The sequence below is a fragment of the Ochlerotatus camptorhynchus genome, unplaced genomic scaffold (genome assembly GCF_037179485.1).
Source record: "Ochlerotatus camptorhynchus isolate MF236.1 unplaced genomic scaffold, CSIRO-AGI_Acam_v1.1 ptg000459l, whole genome shotgun sequence".
NCBI lineage: Eukaryota > Metazoa > Arthropoda > Insecta > Diptera > Culicidae > Ochlerotatus > Ochlerotatus camptorhynchus.
Window position 1 is genome coordinate 197,501 of NW_027040945.1, and position 11,705 is coordinate 209,205.

An 11,705-nucleotide genomic window follows, 5' to 3' on the forward strand; every position below is an offset into this window, starting at 1 on the left:
TTTGTAGCAACCCCTGGTGAATTTGGCTAGCTTCTTGCAATTCCATAATCTGCTGAGACGCTTGTAAAATGGGTAGATGGATGTGTGAAACGATAGGTGGCAATCGACGCCACTCGCGCATACAGTAGGCAGAAGCCATTTCCACATATCGCTCTACGGAAGGATGCTGTTCTTCTTGGTTCAAAATAGTCAAATAACCTCGATAAAGGTTGACCTTGTAGCCCACTTGCTTTGGGCAGGATTGTTCCACCTTCAGCAGTGCTTGCTTCATAAGCGTCCAATCTGGAACACGCCATGCACTGTCCATGATTAAGAACGAGTTTTTATCCTTGTTGAGCTGACCGTAATCCATCAAAATATCCCACTGATTGAGCTCCTTTGCACACCTTATCCAATGGTTTTCCCACAGTACTAATTCGCTGTTCATATCGGATGGTGTGGTACCATTGTTGAGATCCTGTTTGAATCGAGTCATTGCGGAATCATAAATACTTTGAGCCTCTTCGAAGAAACCCATCTGTTCGTGGGCAATCGCTAAGTTCGTCTCGGGATATTTAGCATACTTTAACCACAAGCCAGCCCAGAGGTCCTCCTCGTGAAGCGAAGAATACATTTGCGACAATGGATCCATAACGTACGACCCATCTCGACAGCTTTCCTCATCGAATTCTGCATACTCGGAGATACTTTCCTTTCGATTGGGCCAGTCCAATGCCATTTCCTCAAGCATCAGTGTCATTCGATGCCACAGGTTGTGCGCTTTGCCCAAATATGCCATCAAGTTGGGCGGAATGTAAACCGATGGATTGCAGTGCGATAGGGCTTCAACGAACGTGTGCAGTGCACTGGGATGACAGTCTTTCTGAATGATGTGTGTTCCCGATGAAAGGAATGGCACAATTTCACGATCCAATGACTGCTGCTGTCCTTGGTCAAGAATCGACCAGAGACGAGGGAAAACATCAAGCCACACTCTTTCCGCCAGCAAAGTGTCCATATGGCAGAGTTGAGCAGTTGCCACTAGCAGCTGTTCGGTTCGTACCTTTCGGCTTGCTTCCAAAAACTCTGCCTGTCGGCTGATGAGCTTGGCCAGTGCAGCCTGCCGATTAGCGACTGGGCGTTCGCTTTCTTCGTGCCGTGAAATATTCGAATCGACACTCATGTCCATATCAAAAGCATCTTCCTTGTCCTCGATGGGGTCAAACGTTTCAGTCGGATCGTTTTGAAGGGATGTATAGATGACAAAGTTCTTCTTTTCGTCTGATTCTGCCAAGTTGATTACCTGTAAGATATCAAAATAATAATAATAATTTCAGACGTACATTCACTACGAACTACACTATAGTAGGTATACATAAGACTTACTGAGGAAATGCTTGGCAACAGGTGGTTTTCATTGCTGTTTTGGATTTGGGTGGTGGTGTTCGCCGTCAGAATCAACAGTTCGATGCATTGCTTTATCCAATAATGTTGTCCGATGGAATCCCAAGCGTGTGAGCAAATGATATAGAGCAATCGGTCGTGCAGTCTTCGCCTCATAGAACCATCAAATACCTCGAAAAATTTGGCTCGGATCTTGGGTTGATTGCATCGTAAACCTGCCAGGAAAGCGGCTTCCAGTTTAGAGGTAAGCTCCGTTATTTTGAGTTGCTCATCTCGATAGATGTAGTTCACCAGTTCCAGAAATTGTCCGTTCAGTTCCTGATCCTCGGCAAAACGTTTCTCCACGTACTGCATCAACTTAACCAATAGAATGGATTTTTCCCGTAGTGTTGGGGCTTGTGAAACCGTGACAGGGGAATTCTTATTCTTCATCCATTCTTCGATCATCTTAACAATGGCTTTGATCACTTTCACATCGTTGCTTTTCTCAATCAATCCGACAAGGATTCCACCAATGAACATCTTCCGCATTTCTACACTCATTACCACAACTCGATTTTTAACAAGATCCAACGAAACAACCAACAGTTCCAGAGCAATTGATCCGGCATTGGTTGCAGCTTCACCGTTGCCATTCTGATTACTGACGATTCCTCCCAAGTGCTCCTTCGTTAGTCGGTTGAGTAATCTCATGAATGGGATTATTAGGCGATCAATATAGCTCTGATTATTTGTGCAAGCTGCTTTCAGTGTCATTAGGGTGCCGAACAACGTAGATGGATTTGCTTGTGAATTTTTCTCGTACGCGGCCAGACCCTCGAATATCATTTTGCTGATAGTTGCGTAGAGGGTTTCTAGCTCGTCATGTTTGTGGTGAGAATCCGTGGGGAAAATTGACATCAGACGAGTGAGCAATCCATGCATTAGTTTAATAACTCGTGTGTTGGGACAGGTTACGCAAGCGGAGAGACCTCGCTGTAGCGGGCGGAACGTGGCTAGAATTTGATCCTTTTTCAGAACAGACAACAAGAATGTTAGCAGCTCCAAAGCGGTGCAGATGTTTCCTATATTTGGCTGCTGGCCTTCGATACTGGTGAACACTTTATCCAGCCATGTGAGTTTTAGATCGAAGGGTTGCTGCCAAACGTCCGGTTTGATTGCTAATTTGAGCAAAGTGACACATCTTCTCGAAAGACTCTCTCCCGGTGACATTGTTCCAGGCGTGGTTGAGACATCATTCAATTGACAGGCCATACGGAAGAGGAAATTCAGAACAGCATCGCAGTGTACGCGATCAATTGGCCGACCGGAGCCTTCGACTTTCGGAACTACTACAGCTATGGTACCAGTCGATGTACTCGGAGATGGTTGTGGAGTTGTTTCCCCTGTAGCCAACTTTTTCCGAGCTTCCTCTTCTTGCGCTGTTCGCTTCACAGCACCACTGGATTGTTGTTTATTGTCTGATTGGAGTTTGCTATCGTCATCTTCAACGGCACTACCGTCCGTCTCTTCTTTGATTCGTTGAAGTTCCCATTTGATGATTACTTCTGCCAGTTCAACCGATAGCTTTCGATAGTCAATAGTGGCATTCACTGTGAATCCCAGCCGATGCATTGAATTGATGATTTGTTGCACCAAGTGATGGCGAACGGGATAATAGACCTTGAAATGTCTAACCAGCAGTTGCAGAATGTGGAACAACTGCTGCATCGAATGACCCTCTTCAACGATGATTTTCTTAGTCCAATGGGTTAGCATTGTATTTCCGTCTTCCATACGTAACGGCATCGCTGGTGTCAGCACCTCCAGGGCTTGTTTAACAACCGTCCTAGCTTCAACGGCGTGGGCCTTCAGAAGTGAATGGAACACCTGTAGGACTATTCTCTTATGTATTGCCAACCTCGCTATGATGTGACTGAGCAGCAAGTGACCATGATACCTAGCGGCTGGGTCGACGCAATTTTTCGGCAGCAGACAAGGCCAGGCAAACGTCATCAGGCGTCTTAGCTTGTTTCCTTCCCGCTTGTTATTTGCATCTCCATCGTGAATATGGGGTGATGCTCGTTCTACTAACAAACAAGCAAACTGTAGCAAAGCAATCCTCACGGCGTCTTCATTGGCAAATGGCTTCTCCGGATCGATAACTTTATTGATGAAAACTGACACGATGTTGTTTTCATCCTCTAAATATGGCGCAGGTGGAGCTCCAACCAACTTGTTGCCTTCGCCTTTTTCGAAACTGACAGCAAAACTCGGAATGATTACCATCGTTAGGATTTTCGCCTTCAGATCCTGTGATATCTCCTGATTGCTGAAACATTCCACAAAGTGGAAGAAAGCTTTCCTTTTCCAATCTACGGTGTAACTTTGGCACACGGTGTTCTGGAGGAAATCTCGGAAGAACTGGAAATCCGGTATGAATCGTAAGCAAAGTGCTCGCAACAGTTGGAACAGCAATGGAATTTCATTTGTATTGTGGGAGAAGTATTCCATCAGAATCTTTGCCACCAGATGCCACATATCACAAACTACGGAAGATTGGCACGTCTGAAATGAGATATGGTTCGTGAACACAGTTTTCCATTGAAAAAGGCAAGAACTAACCTTGTACAAATCGTTCTTCCAGATATTCTTCAATGCCGCTATAATATCCGTCTGCGTCGAAATCCACGGACTGTCGAATTCGATAAGCGTGTGAATAATAAGAATTGCCTGTTTCTGTGCTTCGTAGCGATCTTCAAATGGTTTGCTGGAGAAACAATTAGAACGATATTTATTAGATACAGAAAACCAACCATTACTACATTACATACCCTTGGGCGATTGCGATGCTTCCTTCCGAATTGATCAGGATAAGCTGAATCAACCGAGAACCCTTCTCCTGGACGGCATTACGGAATGATAATCCATCCTTATGCTTCAGCAGATAAATCATGAAGCGATTCCACTGGGCATCTTTCACGTTGACATCACTCAACAGCAGTTCCATAGATTCCTTGGGAAACTTAAGCAAAAACTTGACCAACGGTGGACGATATGGCGAGCAGGGTTCGATCATCAAACTCTTCTCAGTCTGCAGTATCAGCTTGCACAGACTGTCGATGAATTTTGCCGATGCCGCTGGAATTTGGTGGAATATTCCAATGATGGTCACGATTTTCTGCTCCGTTTCGCCCGTTTTCGACGCGGCTAGGAAATTGGATCCCTTGTTGGCAGCGATCGAGCTTTCCAGCAGTTTTTTCACAATTTGAAGCAGTGAGTCGCACAGTTTTTCGTTGAACATCGATGGGAAAAGTTGTGTCAAATACGAAAGACGTTTAGCGCCGTTCAGCGTTAGATTACGATGATCCCCCAACTGCATCAGCAACGGACGGATACCGGCGTGAATCTGGAAGAATTTGATTATCATTATTACATTACACAACCGCACTACAACATATTTAAAAAAGGACTTATTAAAATCTAGGTATACCCAAAAGAAATCAGCAACTTACGGTTTCCTTATCAACGGTGCATCCCTGCAAAAAGTTCTGCATGCATTCGAAAGCTGCCTCCTGCAGTTCCACGTTGTTTTTCTCGAGAGCCTTGAATAGGATAGAGAATATTTTTTCCCGGCATCCGTTTGGGATGTAATGGCACGCTGCTAGAGCCCGCAGAGCGCTCTTCCTAAGTGGAATCAGATTTGTTACCGTCTTGTAGCAGTCCAATTTGTTCAAGGTTGTATCCTCTGCATCGGACAATGTCAATACCTCGTGATAAAACACTTTGTGAGTCAAAATGGTGAGATCTGCGGAGAAAGAATCGATTAAATAATATAACATGGAAGGAAACTTCTTGGGGAGCAGCTATATACCAATAGTGAATAACCGTGGCTCCAGCGTCGTACAGAAGGTATTACCATCCATAAGACCAATTTGAGCGCTAGCCGGTTGATGTCGTAGTAGATGCTTCTTAGGGGGAATCATATCAACCAGCACCTCACGATGTGGATTCATGACTTCCGTTACGGTCTTGCCTTGTAATTCAGCAATCAGTCTTAGTGAAGCCATTGCCGTTTCCCGGACTAACGTGTGAGGACTTGTCACTTGTCTAACCAGCTCGTGAATCACATCGTACATGGCTTTCTTCTGTGTCGAAATCAATTCCTCGTTCTTGCAGTCCCTATCGAGCGGAGTCATACAAATTTTCAACATCTTTTCCAGATAGTTTTTCGCCATATCAATTGCTCCACTGGAAACCTCCCCAGTCAGATCCATGATTATGAACATGAACGCTTTAAGGAATATGAATAAATGTTGGTATAGCCATCTCATTGCCATGTTTTGATAGAGGAACTTGAGAGCAATGCAGCCGCCCATTTTTGAGTACCACGGGCGTTCGTAACACAGGGCAGCCATCTTTTCTGCGAGGTACTGCATCATCGGTAAACGACAGGCACGTTCCTTCGAACCCATAATGTTGGTTGCGGTTTCCAGAATTAGAACCATTGCCAAGTTTCCTGGCTTGCAGAGCTCTTTTTCTTCATGGCCCATTATTGCTGCTAGAGCATCGATCAAAACCAATGGATCGAGACCACTGTTCATCTGATGATGCTTGTGTGGAAATGGTCCGGCCTGCTGGGCTATAGCAACCATGGTATAGTGCCTTACAACTGCTACCATTGTGGGAAGTACTGATCCACGCAGTTCCTTGGTAGCTGCTGCCACAAACATTCCCGTTAAGGCTGTCTGATGGGTTTGTCTTGCTTGTTTATCCTGCAAAGTGTAATGCGTACCAGTGGCCAGCACATTGTTGTCAGTAAAACTCGGATGCATAAACAATTTTTGTAGCGTATGCTTGTCGTCATCCAGGCAAATCGAAGCAGCCAAATAACACCTAATAACTTCCCAGCTCTGGCGCCAGTAGAATGGATCAGTAGTACTAGTTTTCAACGCAATGAAGGCGGTTTCAATCACTTTATCAACCGGGAAATCGATCGGTTTCCGATGCTCCTGAAAGTAAGCTACAACAGCAGGCTGAAGCGCATCACTTTCCTGGTACATTAGTTGTTGTGGTTCGATCATCATTTTTCGATTGCCCCCTCCGAATTTACCCAATACGCGGAATGCAACCACCGCAGCGCTATCCTGGTTGCGTAGTGTTCTCCATAGAGCTTGCATCAAATCGGCCCGCACCGGTTGGATGTGATCGTATAGGAAATCCGGCTGCAGATTATCTACGCACAGTTCCAAAGTTCGAAGGCCCTGAAATGATTCACGAATATTGTTTTAACCTTTGGGGAAAAACTCTACATAACATAACATAACATAAAAACTATAAAAGGATTATTTGTCTATGTGCTGTTGTGAGAATATGCTTTAAACCGTTCTATACCATTCGCCGAATACCACTTGCCCGACATTGGGGCCTCCCTTAGCACGGTCGGTACAGGCGCAATGCTCAAGGAACACTAAAAAGAACATTGACCAGAATGTCATAGAAACTATAGATACTATACACTGAGGCCACCCCATTTACTCATACCGATAAATAGATATTTTGCAGTTTAGGCTTCAACGGAATATGAATGTACAGCTAATACAGACTATCTCTTATATCATATAATATAGGCTGTCTTGCAATGAGCACTCATACAGTAGTTTTCACTGAAAATCCTATGTATGAGTGCTCATTGCAAGACAGCCTATATTACATGATATAAGCCTGTACGGGGTATAATGATCAAAAGAAGAGATGATAATTATTTAATGGATATTTTCCATATTTTTCATATAGGGGAAATGGCTCAAATGTTGGCCTATGCTGCCGTTCTACGCATATCAGTCCCATGTTCAAAAGTTGCTGTGTTGTTATGAACAAAAGTTAAAAACGCCCAAAAGTAACATGGGACAGATATGCGTAGAACGGCAGTATGGATCTAAGATTGGGATCATCGCCAAAAATCTGCTATTTATCAATTTTATCTAGATGAACGCGTCATTGGGACGGTACTAATGGATATTTTTTGGTCGCTATTGAAAATTTAGTCGATTGCTGAATTTATGTATGGGCCCAAATTAGGGGCATTTAGGCCGACATTACATCCAGTTCCCCTATAGTAATACATATTCCATGACGGCAATAAAATGCATTTTCATGATTATGCTAAACGGCAGTTATGCCAACTGGTCATTAAGCCAATCGGAATTATGCCAAATGGGGCAAAGCATTAAAAGCTTTTTTTTAATCTTTATTATAGAGAGTTTTAGCCGAAGGCTAGTTCATCTCTTAGCCATAAGAAGCGCTAATATCCAGTTCATTATATGTTATTTTATAAAACGGACTTACATCTATTGTGAGATCAGTTTACACACTGAAACCCATAGAAAGTAATACTCGAAGCACACATTTTGTATTTCAAGTTTACTGCTTTCCATTGCTAAAGAAAATAGTTCTACTTTAGACGGGCTTAAGATTATTGCGAAATAGTTCTTTCGGGTAAATGGTCCATTCGGGCGAATGTTATAGAATCGCTTCAAATACACACACACACGATCATCAGACGAAATCTTACCTGACTTACGAGCGTATGGGACCCATTCAGCGCCGACACCAACGGATCCATCAGCATTGGCAAATAAGGAAGTAATGAGGACAAACGCACTGGTACCGTAAGGCAAAGCTCCACAAAAAGATCCTTCATATGCTGCTTGTGGAAACCACTCTGTAAACGATTGAGCCCTTCCAGCAAATTTGGCAACAGCGGTAGGAACTCTTGATAGAGTAAATCGTGTGAACCACCACCGATGGATCGGAATAATGCTCTCAGTAGTAGAAAATAGTTGTACGGTTCCTTGGCCGTCATGGCCAGTTCCATCGATCGATTCACGATGTTATGCAAGTGTGGCCTTAGCATATGTTCGTTTTCAGCTGCAAACAGGCTCACACTGCCAAACACCAACTTGAACAGCCGTAGATAGAGATTCGACCGCTCGATATTAGAACCCATCTCTTCCATACGCTCCAGAAGATACTCGACCAACACCGTGGCAAAAAGAGGAGACGTTTTGGGATTCGCCAGGAATGAATTGGCAATGACCTGAAGCGCGGAGTTTTTGTACAGTCGATCTACCATAAAGTCGATGGTAGAAGCAAATATTTCCTGGAAGTTTTGCGAATCCATCGTAAGAAAAACTCCACTGAAGTGTTCCAGCACTTCCTTCTCTTCCTTCGAGCGAGGCATTTGTAGAGCTTGTTTCTGTTGGGGTAACGTCTGTGGAATACCCATAGCAGGGACGTTTATCGTGTAGATATCGAGAGCCTCCAAGGCCCAATGGAAGAGATCAATGAAGATCAATATCTCATTTGGATTGAACAACTTCGAAGCCGGCATGCCATGATCGTTGGGGTTAATCTTCGCAGCAGGACAGCCCCACGTTATCGTTTTGACACCACATACGAGCGTTTTCACCAAACTGCGATACTCAGTCACATTAAGATTGTTCGGTTGCGGGAATCCGATGCTGGTAAGTTTGAATGAATTTTCTGACAAGTCCATTCCGAGGAAATCTTTCGGAATATTCCCGTCACTTGCCGCTGGAGTTTGTGGTGTATGTTGCGGTGTGGCTCCTGCTGCCGGCGTACTTTGAGCAGTTGACGGTGTTCCAGGTGTAGCGTTTGCATTACTTTCGGGTTTGAAAGATTTCCTGAAACAAAACGATATAAATTAAACAGATTTCATCAACGACTCTCATAAGGCGTTTTTTTTTCTTCTTCTTTAATTATTACTTACCATTTCTGCATGATCTGTGGCAATTGGAGTTTTGAAATTGTATGGAATTTTTGAGTAAAAACTTTGAGCATGGTAATTAAAAGTTCTCGACTGGCCGCTGGTTCCACATCGCTCTTGATACGAATACATTCAACCAAGTTAAGCAACAATTTGCAGGACATTGTTTGAATGCTTGTGGGCAACGATTCGTCATGAACGTTCTTTGCAAACAAATATACAGCCTTTGACAGTGCCGGTAAGCTTAAGTGCTGACGTACATGATGAACCAAATCGGCCAATGTGGAATACGCCAGTGGACGCAAAGACTCATGCGTTGTCCATCCTTTTCCCAGCAGAATATCTTCGTCAAACAGTTTATCGATTGAAGATACAAAATCTACAAAATATCATAATTTTATATAATCCCAAATTGCGATAGCTTCAAGCAAATGTATTTTCTTACGATTTCTCAGTTCTGTGGCTAGAATGTGTCTGGTTGCTACCAGTAATTCCTTCCTCAAATGGGCAACCTCCTTGGGACAACTCTCCAATAGATTGAGCATTCCTTTCACCATCGTTGGAGCGTGCGTCAGAATGACATCCTGAAAAAGTCTGATAATATACGCGGAAAACGCCAATGTCTTTATTTGAGCTCCCATAAAATCCACATAAATTTCTCTGTTGAATCCCGGAGAATTCCTAAAAACAAAGCAAAACATGATCAGCAATTAAAAGATATATTTTAAATAAAATACAACATACTTATGAATCAATGATGGTTGGAGAGTAATCGTGGTCATAATCAGCGGAACGAAATCGACTACCTCCTGATGAACATTGGTTTTGTAGATCTGATACATCAGAACCACAATTATCGGAAGCTCTTGCAACACTTTTAACGAGTTGATTCCCTTTGGGATCAGGTTATACTGCAGTTGAAAATTGTTTTATTAATTCGTTTGATTAAAATATATGCATATATCGCTAATACAAGCCTTACCGTCACTGTTGAGAGTTTTCCGTCTGCAGTCTTTTTTTCAACCTGAATCGAACTGAGAGTAAACGTTTCCGGTAACAAATTTTCGAAATTGACCTCCTTCAGATCCTTAACACGAATCGCTTGTCTGGGCTCAAACATCGTAGCCAAATGCTTCGGTAGATCGGAGTAAATCGTTTTGACATAGGATAGAAAATCTTGAATCTCTGGATGAAACGACGGCCGATATTGTTTGTGTATGTCGATAATGATACGTAAACAAACAAGCACATTTTCTTCATTATCGGTTTGCAGCAACTTGATGGTGAGCACAATTATCGGTTTCACATATGGTCGGACCAAATCAGATGTTGGTAATCGATGAATCATTTCCAGAATTATCTTCCGAACTTGTTGTAAATTCAGCTCGGAGATAAAAAGCGGTTCACCTTCTTGCAGAATCTTCAGAAATATACGCATCGAATGCTCCAGGAAGCTGGGATACGAGCTGCATTGTGTAATCAGCTCGAAATGCTCGCTCAATTCTTGTGCCGCTTTGAGTTTAATTTCATCCTTCGCAGTAGGATCCGCAAGCATGTTTACGAAACTTCGAAAGTGGTTCATTTGCACCGAATCAATCACCAGCTGGGATTGCGGCGAAGATGTACTCTGTGCATACATCGAAGTCATGGTTCCTATAGCACGCCAAATAAAAACATAAACAAACAAACACACACTTTCGCATCCGGAATCAAAACAAAACTCACGTGTTTTGTGAAATCAGCTGTTGTTTGACAACAAATCTCACCGACACGAAACGTTGTGATGGTATTTGTGCGTTGAAATGTGTTGGTAGAACGATGATTGTCAAATCTCAAACGCCAAACTCCGCGTGCGTCACCATTTGCAATTTTCTTTTTTTTTTTACTTTTTAACACCCAAACTTACAATCCCACCAATGAAATCCATTGAATTAATTTGCGCTAGCACTCCATACACGAAATAAAGCTAGTTTTACTTAAAAAACTGTCGGATTTTCCACCAAATAACTGATTATTCACAACGCTTGGGGGAGGATCGACCGACGCGAGCTAAAGTAGGAAAATTTTTGACAGTTTTACCGTTTTTATTCCCGATGCAAAATAAATGGCGATTGATTTTGCACACTGAAGAAAAAGATATGGTAAAATATTTAATAATAAAACCCTGTCTCTCAAAAAGAAAAAAGCTACCCGTAAAAAATCCAATGTATATACACGCTAACTTCTGCTTACTCACCAGGTGAGTCGATCGTACTCACTTTCGTCCGATGTATCCAGTTGTCAAAAATTGAGTAAATGAGAAATGTCAAACTGAGTAAAAGCCACTCAGTCAGCAAAATCCTGGACTTGGAAAAATGCCAGTCATGTCGGAGGGAACCTTATAGAAAATGCTACCCAAAACCGGCTGAAATGCCTTCAGGTAAGTACGAATTGCTTAGGGAAACGGTGTTGAACCGTGTTTTGCTCCGGTAGAATGAATCCGGAGCAGGCAATTTCCATTTCCTTGAATGAAAATCAAAACAAAAACCCTCCCCGCAACTGAAAATACCGGCGA

At 43.0% G+C, this 11,705-nt stretch overlaps 1 protein-coding gene across 1 annotated transcript in view; it reads right to left on the reverse strand.

Moving 5' to 3' along the window:
* Nipped-A (Transcription-associated protein Nipped-A) overlaps nucleotides 1-11,199 on the reverse strand; it is a 22,717-nt gene extending 11,518 nt beyond the window's left edge. Inside the window, exons 1-12 of the mRNA XM_065235117.1 lie at nucleotides 10,877-11,199; nucleotides 10,134-10,804; nucleotides 9,896-10,062; nucleotides 9,597-9,832; nucleotides 9,155-9,530; nucleotides 7,937-9,068; nucleotides 5,237-6,626; nucleotides 4,878-5,170; nucleotides 4,197-4,771; nucleotides 3,988-4,132; nucleotides 1,366-3,930; nucleotides 1-1,282 (exon numbers count right to left, since the gene is read on the reverse strand). The exon at nucleotides 1-1,282 is cut by the window's left edge and continues 314 nt beyond it. Coding sequence (XP_065091189.1) covers nucleotides 1-1,282; nucleotides 1,366-3,930; nucleotides 3,988-4,132; nucleotides 4,197-4,771; nucleotides 4,878-5,170; nucleotides 5,237-6,626; nucleotides 7,937-9,068; nucleotides 9,155-9,530; nucleotides 9,597-9,832; nucleotides 9,896-10,062; nucleotides 10,134-10,799 — 8,827 coding nt within the window. The 5' untranslated portion in view covers nucleotides 10,800-10,804; nucleotides 10,877-11,199. The remainder of the gene's footprint in view (nucleotides 1,283-1,365; nucleotides 3,931-3,987; nucleotides 4,133-4,196; nucleotides 4,772-4,877; nucleotides 5,171-5,236; nucleotides 6,627-7,936; nucleotides 9,069-9,154; nucleotides 9,531-9,596; nucleotides 9,833-9,895; nucleotides 10,063-10,133; nucleotides 10,805-10,876) is intronic.
* Between the last annotated feature and the right edge of the window lie 506 nt (nucleotides 11,200-11,705).